The sequence below is a fragment of the Tamandua tetradactyla genome, chromosome 2 (genome assembly GCF_023851605.1).
Source record: "Tamandua tetradactyla isolate mTamTet1 chromosome 2, mTamTet1.pri, whole genome shotgun sequence".
Lineage (NCBI taxonomy): Eukaryota > Metazoa > Chordata > Mammalia > Pilosa > Myrmecophagidae > Tamandua > Tamandua tetradactyla.
This window is the reverse complement of record NC_135328.1, coordinates 93556914-93573251: the sequence shown is the minus strand read 5'-3', so window position 1 is coordinate 93573251 and position 16338 is coordinate 93556914. Positions and strand designations below refer to the sequence as shown.

The 16338-nt window shown below is 41.6% G+C and overlaps 1 protein-coding gene across 4 annotated transcripts in view; it reads left to right on the top strand.

Annotated features, from left to right (window-relative positions):
• The window catches only part of SLC1A1 (solute carrier family 1 member 1), a 128548-nt gene that overhangs the window by 102299 nt on the left and 9911 nt on the right, over positions 1 to 16338 (top strand). For all 4 annotated transcript variants that reach the window (XM_077148284.1, XM_077148281.1, XM_077148283.1 and 1 more), the window contains 7 exons: positions 1086 to 1178; positions 2808 to 2922; positions 4185 to 4227; positions 9372 to 9470; positions 12200 to 12384; positions 13591 to 13698; positions 15903 to 16025. In XM_077148284.1, coding sequence (XP_077004399.1) covers positions 1086 to 1178; positions 2808 to 2922; positions 4185 to 4227; positions 9372 to 9470; positions 12200 to 12384; positions 13591 to 13698; positions 15903 to 16025 — 766 coding nt within the window. The remainder of the gene's footprint in view (positions 1 to 1085; positions 1179 to 2807; positions 2923 to 4184; positions 4228 to 9371; positions 9471 to 12199; positions 12385 to 13590; positions 13699 to 15902; positions 16026 to 16338) is intronic.

Below are 16338 nucleotides of genomic sequence, written 5' to 3'. Positions count from 1 at the left end.
GCTTTCCAGACAACCCTGCCAAGCCCAGGCAGCACTCATTCATTTCACCAGCACCGAAGGCCATTTGAAACTAGATCTGACAACGTGACCGTAACGTTTTCAATTACCTGGGCCCTCGGAAATTCATTCAAACTATTTTAGGTTCTCTCACAATAGAGGCCATATACCATAACATAGTTAGTGTAGAAGCAATTTGAAAATCATGAAAGAAAGAAATATGCTGGCCAGATGGATAATGAAATTACTGTGATTTATTATTGAATTTGGAGTGAATGATTAAATATATTATGGTGCAGCCACATGATTGAAGATAATGTAGCCGTTAAAATTATCCTCAGGGTGCATTTCTAATGATGAGGAAAAATGTTTAAAATGCTGTATTAAAAAGAGAGGGGATTAAAACTATAAAATTATTTTAGCTGTGTTTGCAAAACATAGAGAAGAAAATTCACCTGAATATAAGTGTTGCTTATGAGATGAAGTGATTTTTGTTTGCATCTTTATTCCTTTTTATTTTTTCCAGATGTTTGTAATGTGTATATATCACTTTTCTGAGCATGTAAAAGTATTTTTTTTAATTGATTCTGAGCTTCCTAGCAGAAAAGGCAGAAAGGGAAAGAATCATGAATTACGCAGTTCTTGTTATGTGAGAAATAAAAACTTTTATTATAAAATGATAAGATTTTTCTTGATACCAAGCCTCAAAAAGGATCTGGCATAAGAAATGCTGGGTGATGTAATATGCAAAATTTTAATAAACTTCTTTGAGCAAATGCAAAAGGGAGACTCCTTGTAATTGTGCTGCCCATAAGAAAAGCCAAAGGCAGGGTTCTCCATGCCAAGACAGAAGAATGAGCCTCCAAGGGGCTTGCACCTCAAAAGGCTTCCATCACTTAATTCTGGGTTTGCAATTTTGAAGTGTTTCTTTTACCCATTTCATCATATCCTTACAAAATGTGTGAGACGAGCCTGCCAGAGGCAGAGAACAGCTCTCAGCTTTTTATTTCATATCTTGAGGACTGAATCACCATCCTAGAAATTGATCTTCTAAAAATTAATATAATTTGACCTTTTCCCCCTTCCAGGTGTTGCTGCACTGGATTCCAATGTATCTGGAAAAATTGGTCTGCGTGCTGTCATATATTATTTCTGTACCACTGCCATTGCTGTAATTCTAGGTAAAATTTATTTCTGCATCCTTATTCCTCTATATCATTGTGACTATTCATTAAAAAATATTTGGGCTTTTTAAATGCACTATTGTCAAATTATCATGCAGTTTTTTGGCTCGATGTCTACATAGCTCCTCTTATGTGAAGAACATATAATACTGAGTGAATTTCAGCCATGGTACAACTTATGTCTTGTCAGGACCATTGAGTAGAAGAAAGTAAAGCCAAGAGTTTACATAATCCTTAAAGTGGACAAATCCATCTGTAATAGTGGAGCTGAGTATAATTATAAAATATGTCCAGAAAGATTGCATTTTTATAGCACCAAGAACTAACAGCTAACTGAGTTTTGCTAAGTATAGATCCCACTTGAAAGAGGGAGAAAGTTCTAATAAGAGGTACAGCTGCTCTTGCACCTTTCACAGTCTTCTGTGGAGACAATTTGATGCATCCTTTTCCTAGCATAATGTTTTAGGATGGATGTCCAAGTTGGGGAGAGAGAGAGAATGTTCTCAGATGCTGCAGCCAGCTTGACCCTTGCAGCCCTGCTTTAATGAATTGATGAGAAGTTCTTGGGAGAGAGTGTGAAGTTTTAGTAGTATTATACAGAGGAGGGTCTGAAAACTGCTTCAAACAAAAGCCACATCTCATGAGGTTCCTGTGGGAGATAGATACAAAGAAGGAAAACTAAAAGGCAGGGAGAAGGCAAGACAGAGGTTTATCATTAGCTGGGAGTACATCCCTTCTGCAGCCCTGAGAGGAAAGAGTGCGTCACTTCCATCCGGGGTCCTTTATTGCCCGGTGACCTGCCCACTAGCAAAATGGACCCATTCAGCATCCAGAATCCCTTCCTCCTTAGATTAGCATTTCCTCCTCCTGGGAAAAGCAATGATAAAGGGCATAGGGACTCTCTTCTCTTTCATTCCCCTGCAGTCCAACAACCTCCCACGCCTTGGTGTCTTCTGCCACATCCTGCCTCTGTTTGCACACCTCAGGTGACAGGAACCCTCCAGTTCCCAAGGCCAAAGTAGCCCATTCAGGCACTCTACCGTTAGACGGTTCTTCCTCTCAGCCAGCTGAGAATCTGTCCCTGTACCTCTCATCTATTTGTCCTCACCCCACCCCATAGAGTCACACAAGACTACACTTTCCCACACGACAGCTTTCTAGATATTTGAAGCCTGTCATGTGGGAAAAAGATAAGGCTTGTTCTGTATGATTCTCTGGAGAATAACCAGGATCTGTGGGTAAAGGTTACAAAAAGGCATTGACGAGTCCCCTGGGTTGGAAAATGAATCACTCACCCCAACACCTGTGTAGACTGATCACATAAGCTTAAGAAGAGAAAAAAGATACCCTCACCGGCAGATGTTTCCAGAAGCAAGTCCAGGATGCAGCCCCCTCCTTTAAGAAACAAAACATGGAACGAGTTCCTTCTGCTTATTCGTTTAAGTGGAAAAGCAGTTAAGGCAGCTGCTGAGGTCCCACTTGAGGGTCCCCATGTAGGCAGGTCCTCGGGGTCCCATCGCAGGATTGGCTGCTGCCACCAGGCCTCCTGGGTCTGAGGGAGCTGCGCCAGGAGTCGGTGCCTTGGAAGACCCCTCACCCTGTGTGGATGCTGTCCTTTGGCCACAGGTGTTGTGCTGGTTGTGAGCATCAAGCCTGGCGTCACCCAGCAGGCATCTGAAATCGACAGGGTGGGCAGCACCCCCGAGGTCAGTACGGTGGATGCCATGCTGGACCTCATCAGGTAAGTGTTTGCCCAGCACGGTGAGCTCCAGGGGCGGGCGGGGGGACCTTGAGGCCCCCACACTTGGTTTAATGCTCTGCTGTCGCAATCTTGAAGTTTTTAGTCATTTTTTAATTCATATGCATTTCCATTTTGTACTGGGCTTCACGAATGATCTCACTGGGCCTTCTTACCAGGTCATGGTCTGAGGAGGACTGGAAGTGTCCAGTATGTCCTATGGAGGTTTATTTGGAAGAGGGAATGAAGGAATGGGCGCCTCTGTCAGATTATTCAGGATGGACAGGAATGTAGAAAATATACTTGCTATGTTATCACGCTGGGCCGGGTTGGGTGGTTAGTTCCGAAGCACACTTGAAGAAATACAAATTTAACTATACAAGGGAAGCTCTCTTATACGAAGAAATCAGGGCCAGAAGTTGGTCAGTTAATAAAAAATAACAATTATAGCAGAAAGCCAAAAAATTATATAGATATGGCTTAGATTTTTTGGGTTTACTTAAAAATACGTTTTTTATATAGAGAAAGAGTCTTTGAGTATATCAATTGATTACAATTCATACATTTTGTTGTATACACTGTCCTTATAAAATATATCACCTGCGATTCCAGACTCATTTTCCATAAATTGAAGCAAGAAAAATCTTAGAAATTGCAAAGAAATCTGAGTAACAAATCAAGTTTTTCTTTATTTAATTCAGTTCTCTTCTTACATCTATCTAATTCAGTGACAAAAATATTTATCACTTACCTTTATTGTTTCCAGGCATTCGATTCAGTTTCTGTAGAATGCAGCTTCGTTTTCACACTTGTATTTCACTGATTTACATAATATTTAATTTAATTCAGTAATTATGATGATATTACAATTGTTGTAACAAACTTGGAAACAAACACAATGAACTCTTGGTAAACCTACATCCTCACTGATGGAAACAGAAAAGTATAGAATATTGAAGACTCATATCTTGACTGTGAGTGTTCTGCCAGTGAGATTTTTCAGAATGAGGAAAGCAAGTGTGTCAGTTGTTCAGTGAGTCAGTTAAGTGAGGGATTAGCTAGGAGAAATTTTTAATACTTGATAGAAGCTCAGCAGGAAAAAAAAAAAAAGTAGATCTTAATACAAGGAATTATTATGCAAAGGAGAGGCCAGAAAAGAGAGACTAGAGGTTTAGGTCTGTATTACACTCATTTCCATCAATGTATTGGGTGTGACAAAAACACTTTTTGCCCTAACATTATATTGCTTTTCATGTCTCCAACAGGAATATGTTCCCTGAGAACCTTGTCCAAGCCTGTTTTCAGCAGGTAATATTAATATATTTTGCCCTTGAGTTACTCTACTCTTCCCATTACCAAATAAGTTTTGTTTGTTTTTTTTCTGCTGTGACCTAAGAAATGGAATTAGCCCATCAAAATGGCTGCAGGAAATGCACCCCGGAATGGAGTTTCAGGTGACTCCCGTTTGGCTTCCCTTGTCTCTCCAGCCCGCAGCGAAGTGCATAACTTAGCTTACGCTACTCCTCTTTAATCTGTGCTTATCTTCTCCCAAAGGGTTCAAGCAGAGAAAGGTCAAGAATCTGTTAATCAATAAATATTTTTAAATGCGGGCTCCAGTGCCTATTTTGTGGGGACCGTGTCATATGCTTGAAAAAATTTAATTGCATCTTACGATGCAATGTATTGAAAGCATAGTTCTCCATCTCCTCTTGCCTTTCCTTCTAATGTTGGGAAATCAGCATCCAGCCCATGTGGTGCAGTTAGCATTCCTGGGATTCAGTCTTCTAAATCATTGCATCCCCTTTGTCAGCACTTAAAAAAACATGAAATTTTTTTTTCTAGGAAAGAAAAACACTCTCTTCACTCCATTTACTTCATGACTTTTCTCCTTTATATCTGTGTTCTCTAAGACAGCTGAGTCTACCACAAAAACTGGTGTATTCATTTACATAAATTACTTGAACAGAGAGACCGCTGTGTATACTGACAGAAATGGCAGTTAAATTGCTCCCTGCCGACCTCTACGCGGCACAGAACCACCTTTATTTCTGGGGGGCCTTTGCAGATCAGCCACAGTGGTCATTTGTAAGGTTCTTGGTGTTGGCAAAAAGTCCGATAGAAATGACACTTAAATGCCTAGTGTAATGATACACTAGCTCTTTCTTAAACCTCCATGCTGAAGCTCCACAGAACCAAACAGAGCTCAAGTAAGGGAATTCAGCAGAAATCTCACTCAATGAACAGTACTAAAATGTTTGTTAATTTTGGAACAACCAAATAGTTAAACCTTTCTTCATGGTTATTAAAATTATGGCGACTACATTTATCAGAATGACAAGGTAGTTTCCCACATTAAAATGAATGAATGAATGAAGATTGAGAAACAAGAATGATTGAAGAAATCACTGTAGCATCTCTCTGGAAAAGTACCTACAGGTAGCCTATACTTTCTTTCACATTACTCGTGCCATTTTGGCATTATTGAGTGATTATTGCTGGAGTCATTTGTTTTGGATTTCTTTAATCCCACTTTTGGTTCCAAAACCTCAAGGGAAGAACCATTGAAGATGGAGCCAACAGGCCCAACCCTAATCAAGATGACAGAGTAAGGCCCTGCAGGGCTCTGTCCCCCCAAAGAAGCTTCCAACAACCAACAGGAACTGGCAGGAGCATCTTTCTCAAAGCTCCAGAAAACAATTAAACAACTGCAGTACCATGGTGAGCACCAAATCAGGAAGGCTGCTTTAAAAGGTATGATCTTGTGGTACCCTGGCTGGCCCCTTCCTCACCCCTCGCTGGCCTGATGTGAAGCAGCCCACACTGCCAGTGTGGATCCCTGGTCCTGGTTCAGTTCCAGAGGGAGCAGGGTAACCCTCATGCACATACTGGAGTATGTGTGTCTGCCCCAGTCTGTCTGCTGGAGGCATGAAGGAGTCACTGTCCCAGAACTTGCCCTGTGTGTAGAGTGCAGCTAACAGAACTCTCCTGTAGAACACTGAGAAAGAGCAGTCAAGTTGTGCTGCCTGGAGCAAGGCATTGATGGCTGCAGGACATACAGTGCAGTGCCCAGGACCGTGAGGAACCTGTTTCCTAGGAAGAGGGGACATTCATGTCCATGTAAATGGGTGAATTCCTAGACAAGCACATGCCCAAGACAAGACGCGTGCACAAAAAGCATCTGGGAGGCCCCGATGCTTTGACCTCAAACTATTCTCCAAATTCATTGTATGGACAAGCCCTGAAGAAGAACACTGCACAGTTCAGTCTGCAAAGACCAGGAAAGGTGCTCCCCAACACACGTTTTTTTCTGTTAGCTCTTGTCAATCAAAGAAGGCCTTGTCATGACACTAGCCAGATACAGTTTAGAGAACAGATGCCTCAGAATCTAAATTCCAGCATAAAATATAAAAATGTCCAGGTTTCAATAAAAGATTACAAAACATACAAAGAAATAAGAAGTGATAGCACAGGCAAAGGAGAAGGTTAAAGCATTAGAAACCATTAATGAGGAGAATCAGACCTAGGACTTTCCGGACAAAAGACTTATGTTTAAAAATGATTGCAAAATTGCTCAAAGAACTAAAGGAGAATGTGGACAAAGAAATTAAGGAAATCAGGAAAGTGATAGATGAATACAAAGGGAATGTTAATAGAGAGATGGAAATTAGGAAAAAGAACAAAATAGATCTGGAGACCACAGTGACAGCGATTTAAAATTCAGTAGAGGGTTTTAACAGCAGATTGGAGCTGGCAGAAGAAAGAATCAGTGACTTTGAAGATAAGACCATTGAAATCTTTCAGTCTGAGGAGCAGAAAGAAGAAAGAATGAAGACAAGTGAACAGCCCTTAGGGACACCATCAAGTGTAACACTGTGTGTGGAAGCCCTGGAAGGAGAGGAAAGAAAGAAAGGAGCAGAGAGAATATTTAAAGAAATAATGGCTGAAAACTTCCCCAATTTAATGAAGAACATGAATATACACATCCAAGATACTCAAAGAACTCCAAACAAACAGGATTAACCCAGACAGATCCAAGCCACAGCCCGTTTAATGAAACTGTCATATGCCAAAGATAAAGACAGAATTCTGAAAGCTGCAACAGAGAAGAAACGTGTCACCTATAAGGGAGCCTAGTAAGATTTAAGTAACAATTTCTCCTTGGAAACCAGTATTTAAAGAACTAAAAGCAAAAAATCACCAACGAATGATTTGTCCAGAGTGATGCCCGATAAATCCCAGAGGGATTTGAACAGTGAATAAAAAAGTATTTGCAAAGTCCCCTTCAGGGAATGGTGAAAAAGGGAGAAAATTCAACTTCCCCAAGTTGAATTCTTGATATTCTCACAAGCAGTGGGGACAACCAAAGCTATAGGCTGAGCCCCCAACCTTGGGGGTGGTGCATATGAAACTTAACCCCACAAAGGATAGGTCAAGCCTACTTAAAATTAGGCCTAAGTGTCACCCCCAAGAGAACCTCTTTTGTTGCTCAAATGTGGCCTCTCTCTCCAGCTGACACAACAAGCAAACTCACCACCCTCCCACTGTCTACGTGGGACATGACTCCCAGTGGTGTGGACCTTCCTGGCAACGTGGGACAGAAATCCTAGAATGAGCTGAGACTCAGCATCAAGGGATTGAGAAAACCTTCTCAACCAAAAGGGAGAAGAGTGAAATAAGACAAAATAAAGTGTCAATGACTGAGAGATTCCAGACAGAGTCGAGAGGTTATCCTGGAGGTTATTCTTATGCATTAATTAGATATCACTTTGTTAGTCAGGATGTAATGGAGAGGCTGGAGGGAACAGCCTGAAAATGTAGAGCTGTGTTCCAGTAGCCATGTTTCTTGAAGATGATTGTACAATGATATAGCTTTCACACTGTGACTGTGTGATTGTGAAAACCTTGTGTCTGATGCTCCTTTTATCTATCTTATCAACAGATGAGTAAAACATATGGAATAAAAATAAATAATAGGGGAAACAAATGTTAAAATAAATTTAGATTGAAATGCTAGTGATCAATGAAGGGGAGGGGTGAGGGGTATGGTGTGTGTGAATTTTTTTCTGTTGTCTTTTTATTTCTTTTTCTGAATAGATGCAAATTTTCCAAAAAAAAAAAAAATCACCAAACAAAAATTCTATATCTGGCAAAGCTGTCTTTCAGAAATAAGGGAAGGATTAAGACACTCCTAGATAATTATAAAGTTTAGGGACTTTGTCTCAACTAGACCAGCACACAAGAGATGCTAAAGAGTTCTGCAGGTTGAAGGAAAAAATAATAGACCATAGGTCAAAGCCACATGAAGAAATAAAGATCTCCAGTGGTGATGACATGGGGGAATATAAATGCCAGTAATGCTGCATTTTTGGTTTGTAACTCCACTTTTTACTTCCTACAGGATCTAAAAGGCAAATACCTAAAATGTAATGAGAGATCAGTGGGTTTTTTTTTCTCATAATGCATAAACATATAATATGTGACAAGAACTACATAAAAGTGAAGGGACAGAGGGGTTTAGGAACATAAGTTTGTATATACTTTTGAAATTAAAGTGGTATCAAAGCAAACAAGCTCATCATAGATTTAGAATATTAGATTTTAGCCCTATGGGAGCTGCTAAGAAATGATTGAAGAATATGCATACTCATAGGGAGAGAAGTTAGAGTACAGGTTGCCAGGGGCAGGGGGCCAGGGGAATAGGGAATTAATGCATAATGGGTATAGGGTTTCCATTTGGGGCTCTTGGGAAAGTTTTAGTAACATTAGGTGGTGAGGATTCTGCAGTTTATGTTGAATATGTGTTCCCATGATTGAAAAGGAAAGAGAGAGAACAACTCAAGAGATAATGACACTTAAATGCAGTACATGATCCTGGATGGGACCAAGCAAGGGAGGAGAAGAGGTTCAAAAGGACATTATTGGTACGTAAGAAAAAATTGGAATATAAACTGTAAGCTTTAGATCAGTGTTAAATTTCTTAAACTTGGTAACCACACTTAAGATGGTTCCATAAGTGAGTATGCTTGTTCTTGGGAAATATACATGGCAGTATTAAGTATTCAAGGAGTTTGATGTGTACAGCCCACACCAAATGTTCAGAAAATCGATTGATGGAGATATAGAGAGATGAGTAGATAGAATGATAATGGCAGATGTGGCAAAATGATAAAATTAGTGGATCTGGGTATAGGGGTTGATAGGGATATGTTGAAATTCTCTGTATGGGTTTGTATTATTTTTGTAACTGTCCTATAAGTTTAAAAACAATTGAAAAAAAAGTTTCTAAGAAAACATCTATAAGGCCATACGTCAAACAGAAATTAAAAAAAAAAAAAAAAAAAAAAGTCAACCGAGGCGTTTTGTCCAAACTAACAATTTCCTGTCACTTCGCCTGGGAAGTTAAAATTCTTTTTTGTTTGCTTGTTTGTTTTTGCTTGTCTCTTAATGTGCAGTACAAAACCAAGCGTGAAGAAGTGACTCCTCCTAATAAACCAGTGGTGAACGCCACATATGAGCCGTTCACACCTGTCACGACCACTGCAATCTCCAAGGTATGTTTCCTGCCGCTTGCCTGCCCGCCCCGCCTCCCCCCTCCCCTCGCCCCCGGCTCTGTAGGCTGGGCTGAGAGGTGAGTGCACGGAGAGTGGGAACAACACGGGGACAAGAGGATGAGCTGTGCTCCTCTCCCTCCACAGCGCCGCCTACTGGAGGGTTGGGCACGCCCGGGAACTGCTTTAGATTTGTGCTACCTGAGGTGGAGGGCAGGTACACAGTTCCTTATCCGAAACATTCTGCTTCCCTATCATGCAGAATCCAGCGTTTTTTCAGACTTTCGAAGGGCCATGCGCTTGCAGTATGTACTAGATATTATGTAACAACCTTAACTGCGATTGGCAGCAAACTCCAGAATCGGGCACATCAGTATTTCTGCTGCAAATTCATGAATATTCCCACTGCGCGAGAGAAATAAAGACTATAAATAGCCTCAACTCAGTTCAGGGTAGGCTCTGCCGTCAAGAGAGTGTGTCATAAATTTTTCAATAAAATCAATGGGCTTTCAGAGCTTTGGGGGATTTCAGAATTGGCAATGGGTTCTAAAGTAGTATATTTGTAGGCCTGTGGTAGATTTCTCCCTGAAAGTTTCTTTCTGCCTTCACACAGGAAGGGAAGCTTTAGATTAAAAAATAATAATAAAGAAAAAAGTATTTGTAGACTGATGAATGCAAATTAAAGTAGATTGGCACAGTTGGCTCCCTGCTTCCTACTGCAGAGACGTCTTAACCCCAGGTCCTGGGTGCGCTCCAGTTTTCCCAGCCTACTGCTCAGTATTCCCAGTGGGTCTCCTCTGTACTACCTAGATCTGCCTCCTCAATTGTGCCTTATTCCTGCCTGGCAATGTGGTTCCACAAATGTTCTCTGAGCACCCCCATGTGCCAGGCCCTGCTGCCATCGAGGTTACAACTGTGAAAAGTCAGACGTGGCCTCGGCTCTCATGGGAAGGGTGATGAGTACTACAATAGGAAAGAAAGAACAGGGTGCTTTGGGCACTCAACAAGGGGGCTTAAATTAATTTTAGAGCCAGGAAGGATGAGTAAGAATTAGCCAAGCAAGGTACAGAGGTCCAGTGAATGCATGATGGCTTGGCTTTGCTTAGCACTTTTCTGGACCATGCTTTCCAGGCTGCCCATTCCTCAGGCCTTCACTGACCACCCAGTCCTTGTCCATATCCCCAGACTCCACACGACATTTGTCTGTGCAGTTAATTACACATCGTGTTATCATTGACCTGTGTTTCTAATGCTCGGTTATCTCTCCAGTTCAATTTTAAGACCTTATGCTGTACCCATTGCAGTATGCACACTCTAACTATAAGACAAATTTTCATTTAATTAGAAGTAAGAAATGACTGTTACCCAATGCAATTCCTTATCAACTTGGTTTGCACCATTTAGATTGTCATCTCCCTGTGAAATCTCTCAGTAAATCTTATACCATTTTTACCCAAGCTGAAATGAAGAAATGATTGCTAGTGGTGGATATCTGGTTAGGATATTTGCATTGCTTCTTTTGGAGGATCCAGCTTAAATCAAAGGACTCTCCATATTTTCCCCATTAACCATGATAGAGAGAAGAATCCAGGGTAAGGAGTGCAGAAAATTCAGAAATGGGCAGACTTCCTATGACTCATGAATTCCTTTGTCTCTTTGGAGAAAATAGAGGGAATTCCTCAAACCAAATGATGATGTACTTTTGTCTTAAATTTTACATTGTTATCTCTAAAGTCATGTTTATCATCCAAGCCCCTAGGCAGTAAAGAGTGTTCCTGGGCTTAGTTATCAGGATAAAACTGATGATAAAACATCCCCCAAATTTTCACAGTGGTAAATATTTTGTATTTCCTGCATTGTCAATTCCTATCTTTTTAAAAAGTAGATTCCAAATGTAGCTAGTAGTTCAAATAACCCTGAAGTGTCTTGATTCTAAAACTCTTATTAAAAATGTAAAATATCCCAGAATAAGAAATCTTCAAAAGAAATATTCAAATATGGATATTAAATGTTTTTAACTAAGATTCCCAATTAAAAGAGGGGCACAAAAAAAAAAAAAAACCAAAAAACTAACTTTAATTAGGGGTGGGGTGTAAAATTTGTTACCTGCTGTTTTAGTTTCCTGGGCTGCTAAGCAAATACCGTGAAATGGGTTGGGTTGAACAACAAGAATTCATCCACTTATGATTTGAGGCTAGGAAAAAGCCCAAATCAAGGTGTCATCGAGACAATGCTTTCTTCCCAAATGGCATTCTGAGGCTGGCTGCAGCAGTCTTGCCCTTATCAAGGTACATGGTGACAACTCCTGGCCTCTCCCTTCTCTACCAGGTTCCATTGATTTCAGCTTCTGGTTGCTTGCTGCAGCTATCTCTCTGTGTGTCTGAATTTCATTCTGATTATAAAGGATTCCAATAAATAGGATTAAGACCCATCCTAAATGAGGTGTGTCACACCTTAACTGAAGTCGCCTCATCAAAAGGTCCTACTTACGATGGGCTCACACCCGCAGGAATGGATTAAGTTTAAGGATATGTTTCTCTGGGGTACACACTGTTCCAAACCACCACACATGAATAGTTTTTTAAATTATATTTCCTTAAGTATTGTTGAACCTGACTGGTAGATCTCTAATTTATTGTGTTTGGCTATTGTAACTTCTTCATTTCAGGACCTATGAATTCTAACAAAAGTATAATCATGCACCAATATATTTTCTTGGTTTTGATCCGTAGAACGAAACGAAAGAATATAAAATAGTGGGCATGTATTCAGATGGCATAAATGTCCTGGGCTTGATTGTCTTTTGCCTTGTCTTTGGAATTGTCATTGGAAAAATGGGAGAAAGGGGGCAGATTCTGGTGGATTTCTTTAATGCTTTGAATGATGCAACCATGAAAATCGTCCAGATCATTATGTGGTGAGTAGATGCCATTAAACGCCATCCTGCTTCCCCTGACAACTCATCCCCTCAAAATTAGAAAGGAGAGGCTTATATATCTTAACTAGCTTCACCCTAGAGAGGAAGAACATTTGCTATGAAGACACTCATGTTTTAAAATTTCCACATACTGCTTAAGATTTTGTTCACTGATGTAAGCCTAGGTATCAGCTGTCACCTTTTCCCCTAAAGCCATAGGAGGTTACCTTGCACCCAACAGGCACTCATGTAAGAAGTGACTTTTAAAGGAATGGTTTGGAAGGAGTTGCTTGCACATGACACAAAGTGCTTTCCTTATTAGGCCCCACAGAGAAATGATTTTAAGAATATTTACAATTGGTACCACATGGGCACTAACCCATCCCCAGGAAAGCAGCTGTCAGGTGAGCATATGGGTGGCCCCACCTGAGCATCAGCCCTTGTTCTTGAAGATGGCAAAACTCCACCTTTCCTAGGAGACCTGAGTCCTCACTTATCTCACATTAAATCCTTTCAGCATTATTTAATCCAATGTGTACACATAGACAGTGACGTAAAGAGTTCATGAAACCAGCCACTTATTTCAGTTAAGCAAGTCACTTAATCCTTCTGAACCCCAGCTTCGTCATCTGTATAAGAGGGACATAAAGCCTACTCCCAGGGTTGGGAGAAGTACGCCAAGTGAAACGATGCATGTAAACTATTTAACCCAATGCAAAGCCTGGAAGAAGAGCTTCACAAATAGAGCTGTCACATCCACTTTCACTACAAATACCATTATCTCTACTGTTCATGCTGCTAGTTGAGAAACAAGGTGGTTGTGACTAGTAAGAGCATACTGGGAATAGAGGGTCAAGCTAAAGTAGCATCTGAGGTGCACCCTTTGGCAGAACGTTGTGTCCTGGGAACAGGGTGTGGGATGTGCATCCATTTGACCACACATTCTTGACATGTTTGCCCCATTATGGTGACTTGATAGGTAGAATATCAGATGCACTCAGGAACTCGAAAAGCTGGAGCTTGCATAGTTCACCCAGAGCTTGAAACTGAGAGCTTAGTTTCATTGTGTGCTCTGTGCTCCTCCCCACAGAGCTCACGTGCCAAGCCCTGCATGCACGCATGCGCTGCCTCATTTCTTCCCCAGCTATCCCAGCCTGAGGAAACCCCTGATAACAAAAGCGTGTCTTTGTTGTGCTTCCTTTCCAGTTACATGCCGCTGGGTATTCTGTTTCTGATTGCTGGGAAGATCATAGAAGTTGAAGACTGGGAAATATTCCGCAAGTTGGGCCTCTACATGGCCACAGTCCTAGCTGGGTATGTCAGACTCAAGGGAACAAACAGAAATCTCATTTGATCCAGTGGATTGCTGCTGAGAGGTTAGGTTTCAGTTAGTGAAAACTGGCTCCTCTCCCGTATGCAGGAAAGATAGGGTTCAGAGATACGAGAGCAGGGGGGGAGGGGCCTGCCCTTTACCAGCTGCACTGTAGGTGGCACATCATGCTAATTGCCAACACTTGGCAGAACAGCCTGGCTCAGGCTCTGTCGCTGCCTTTATTGATTGTGTTAAAATCATTTTTTAAACCAAGAGCAAAAACCACTTGGAGCCCCTTTTGGATCTCTTCTGGCCTTCACTCCTTCAAAGGTGTAAAAGTGCCCAGCCAGTAAGAACAGCCCACATACCCGGAGCCTGAAAGAAATTAGGCAGGACCTAAATGAAATCAGACTCGAGCAAGTAAGAGCAGCATGGCTGGTTGGCTCAAACTCTGCTGCGGGGAGGGTAACTACTGTCATACCCTGCATCATCAGGGTGTTGGGAGGAGGTGCTGGGAAATCTTCACGCTAGGAGGAATTGTGTAGGGTTTTTTGAGGGCCCTAAAACAGGAATGCGGCAGAGGACAGGTCATTTGAATGTTTGTTACAACCTAGTCCTTGAGGGCAGATGTGGTGAGAGTTTATGACCAGTGCCCCATGACACCCAACCAGGGGCAGGATACATTACATGTGCTGAGAAATATTGACCGAGGGAATGAGTAAATAGCATCAGTTTATCTCCCACAGATCAATACCCCCAAACACCCAACTTGAGCAATCAGGCCACTTATTGGAACTTGAGTGCATTTGGGAAGGTCCATTATACAGCACTTGGTTTTTAATCTGTGTTTGTCAAAAACCATAACCTTGCCAGCCAACACGGAAGCATTCTGGGCTCCCGGAGTTTGAGGAACAGAGTGGAGTCCCTGGCCTACTGTGGAGAGGGAGACAAGACCACCTAGCTTATTAGAAGCCAGCCTTGCTCCAGGGCTGCTGAAACAGGCAGTATCAGAAGCTGTATCTAGGCAGTGATGTGACTGAGGGCATATTACGCTGAGCCATTTCCTAATGGAGTTCTGCTGGTTTCCATTCTCTTGCCCTATCTAGGTATCTGAAAGTATTCTAAATTAATTATTGATTTCTCTAAGTTACCTCTTTATATTCCTAGCTGCAAGCTCTCTACCTAGAAGACCCTTTCTCCAGAATTCCAGCATATGTCATTTGAATGAGCATGTCATATTATGTCAGCCTTGCACAACTGATCTTTAAACTCTTAAGCTGCCACTTACATATACATATTGTTTGCCAAATCAATCTTATTTCTTAAGCCCCCTGTTTCGTGTAATGTGTATATTTCTACGTGAAACAAGGAGCAGTTTTGGAAGGCAGGAATAATCAAGAAAAGAGGGTCAGCCATCAAGTGTGACAGTGGAAGAGCAGGGGCTTCTTCCTTACTGAAGCCTTGACTTCCCTCTTAGACAGTGGGTGCCATCAGCAGGACAGCAGGCCTGGTCCAGAGGTTGGAGGAGAATGAGCACTGCCACCAATGCTATGATGAAACTTGTGTGGGGGCCACAGTGTCACCAAGGAGGGAAGGTGAGGGACAGCTTCCAGAGGAGGGGGATGTTTAGCTGAGTCTTAGAAGAAGAGTTAGAATTCAGCAGGAGAAGAAAGAAGGAAGCAAAAATACTAGTGGTCAATGAGAGGGAGGGGTAAGAGGTATGGTATGTATGAGTTTGTTCTTTTTTCTTTTTATTTCTTTTTCTGGGATGATGCAAATGTTCTGAAAAATGATCATGGTGATGAATACACAGTTATGTGATGATATTGTGAGCCATTGATTGTGCACCATGTGTAGAATGTACATTTGTGAAGATTTCTCCAAAAATATTTTTTTAAAAAATGAAAAGAAAAGGAAGGAAAGAGCATTTTGGATAGCAGAACTGCACATATGGGGGCTAGCACCTTGATGTTACCGTGTCCTGTGAGCTCAAAAATTGATTCTGCTACTGACTTTGATGAGACACTTGATTTGCTGTGCTTCTATATCCTCCTGTGAATGGGGACATATATCCCTACCCTGCTTCTCATTGGGTAATTATAAAGGCTGAATGGTACCGTGGATTAAAAAAACCATTTGAAGAAAGGATTTAAGTATGAGGAGGTGGTATTATCTTTGACACTGTTTCTCTCTCTGTCCTCTACAGGCTCGCAATCCACTCTATTGTCATTCTCCCACTGATATATTTCATAGTTGTACGAAAGAACCCCTTCCGATTCGCCATGGGAATGGCCCAGGCTCTCCTGACAGCCCTCATGATCTCTTCCAGGTAAATAGATGAAAGGTTTCTGAAAGAAGCCTTGGAGACAACCTTCATCAGCTCTGACCTCACTAGAAGCAGCACTTCCTCCAGTTTGTGCTTTACTTAGCTGTGTTTAATTCTAGAAATGACTTCCATATTCTTTGCCTCTCTATCCTTGAACATATTTCCTCACCGTATGGAATATTTCCTGCCTTCCTGGCATGGCTCTCTAGCCTAGGAAGGGGCTGTGGTGTAACTGGGAGCAGCGGCAAGCCTGGCATCTTCTGAACCTGGACCCACCAATAATAGTTCCTGGCATGCTCTGGGCTCTTGCTTCATT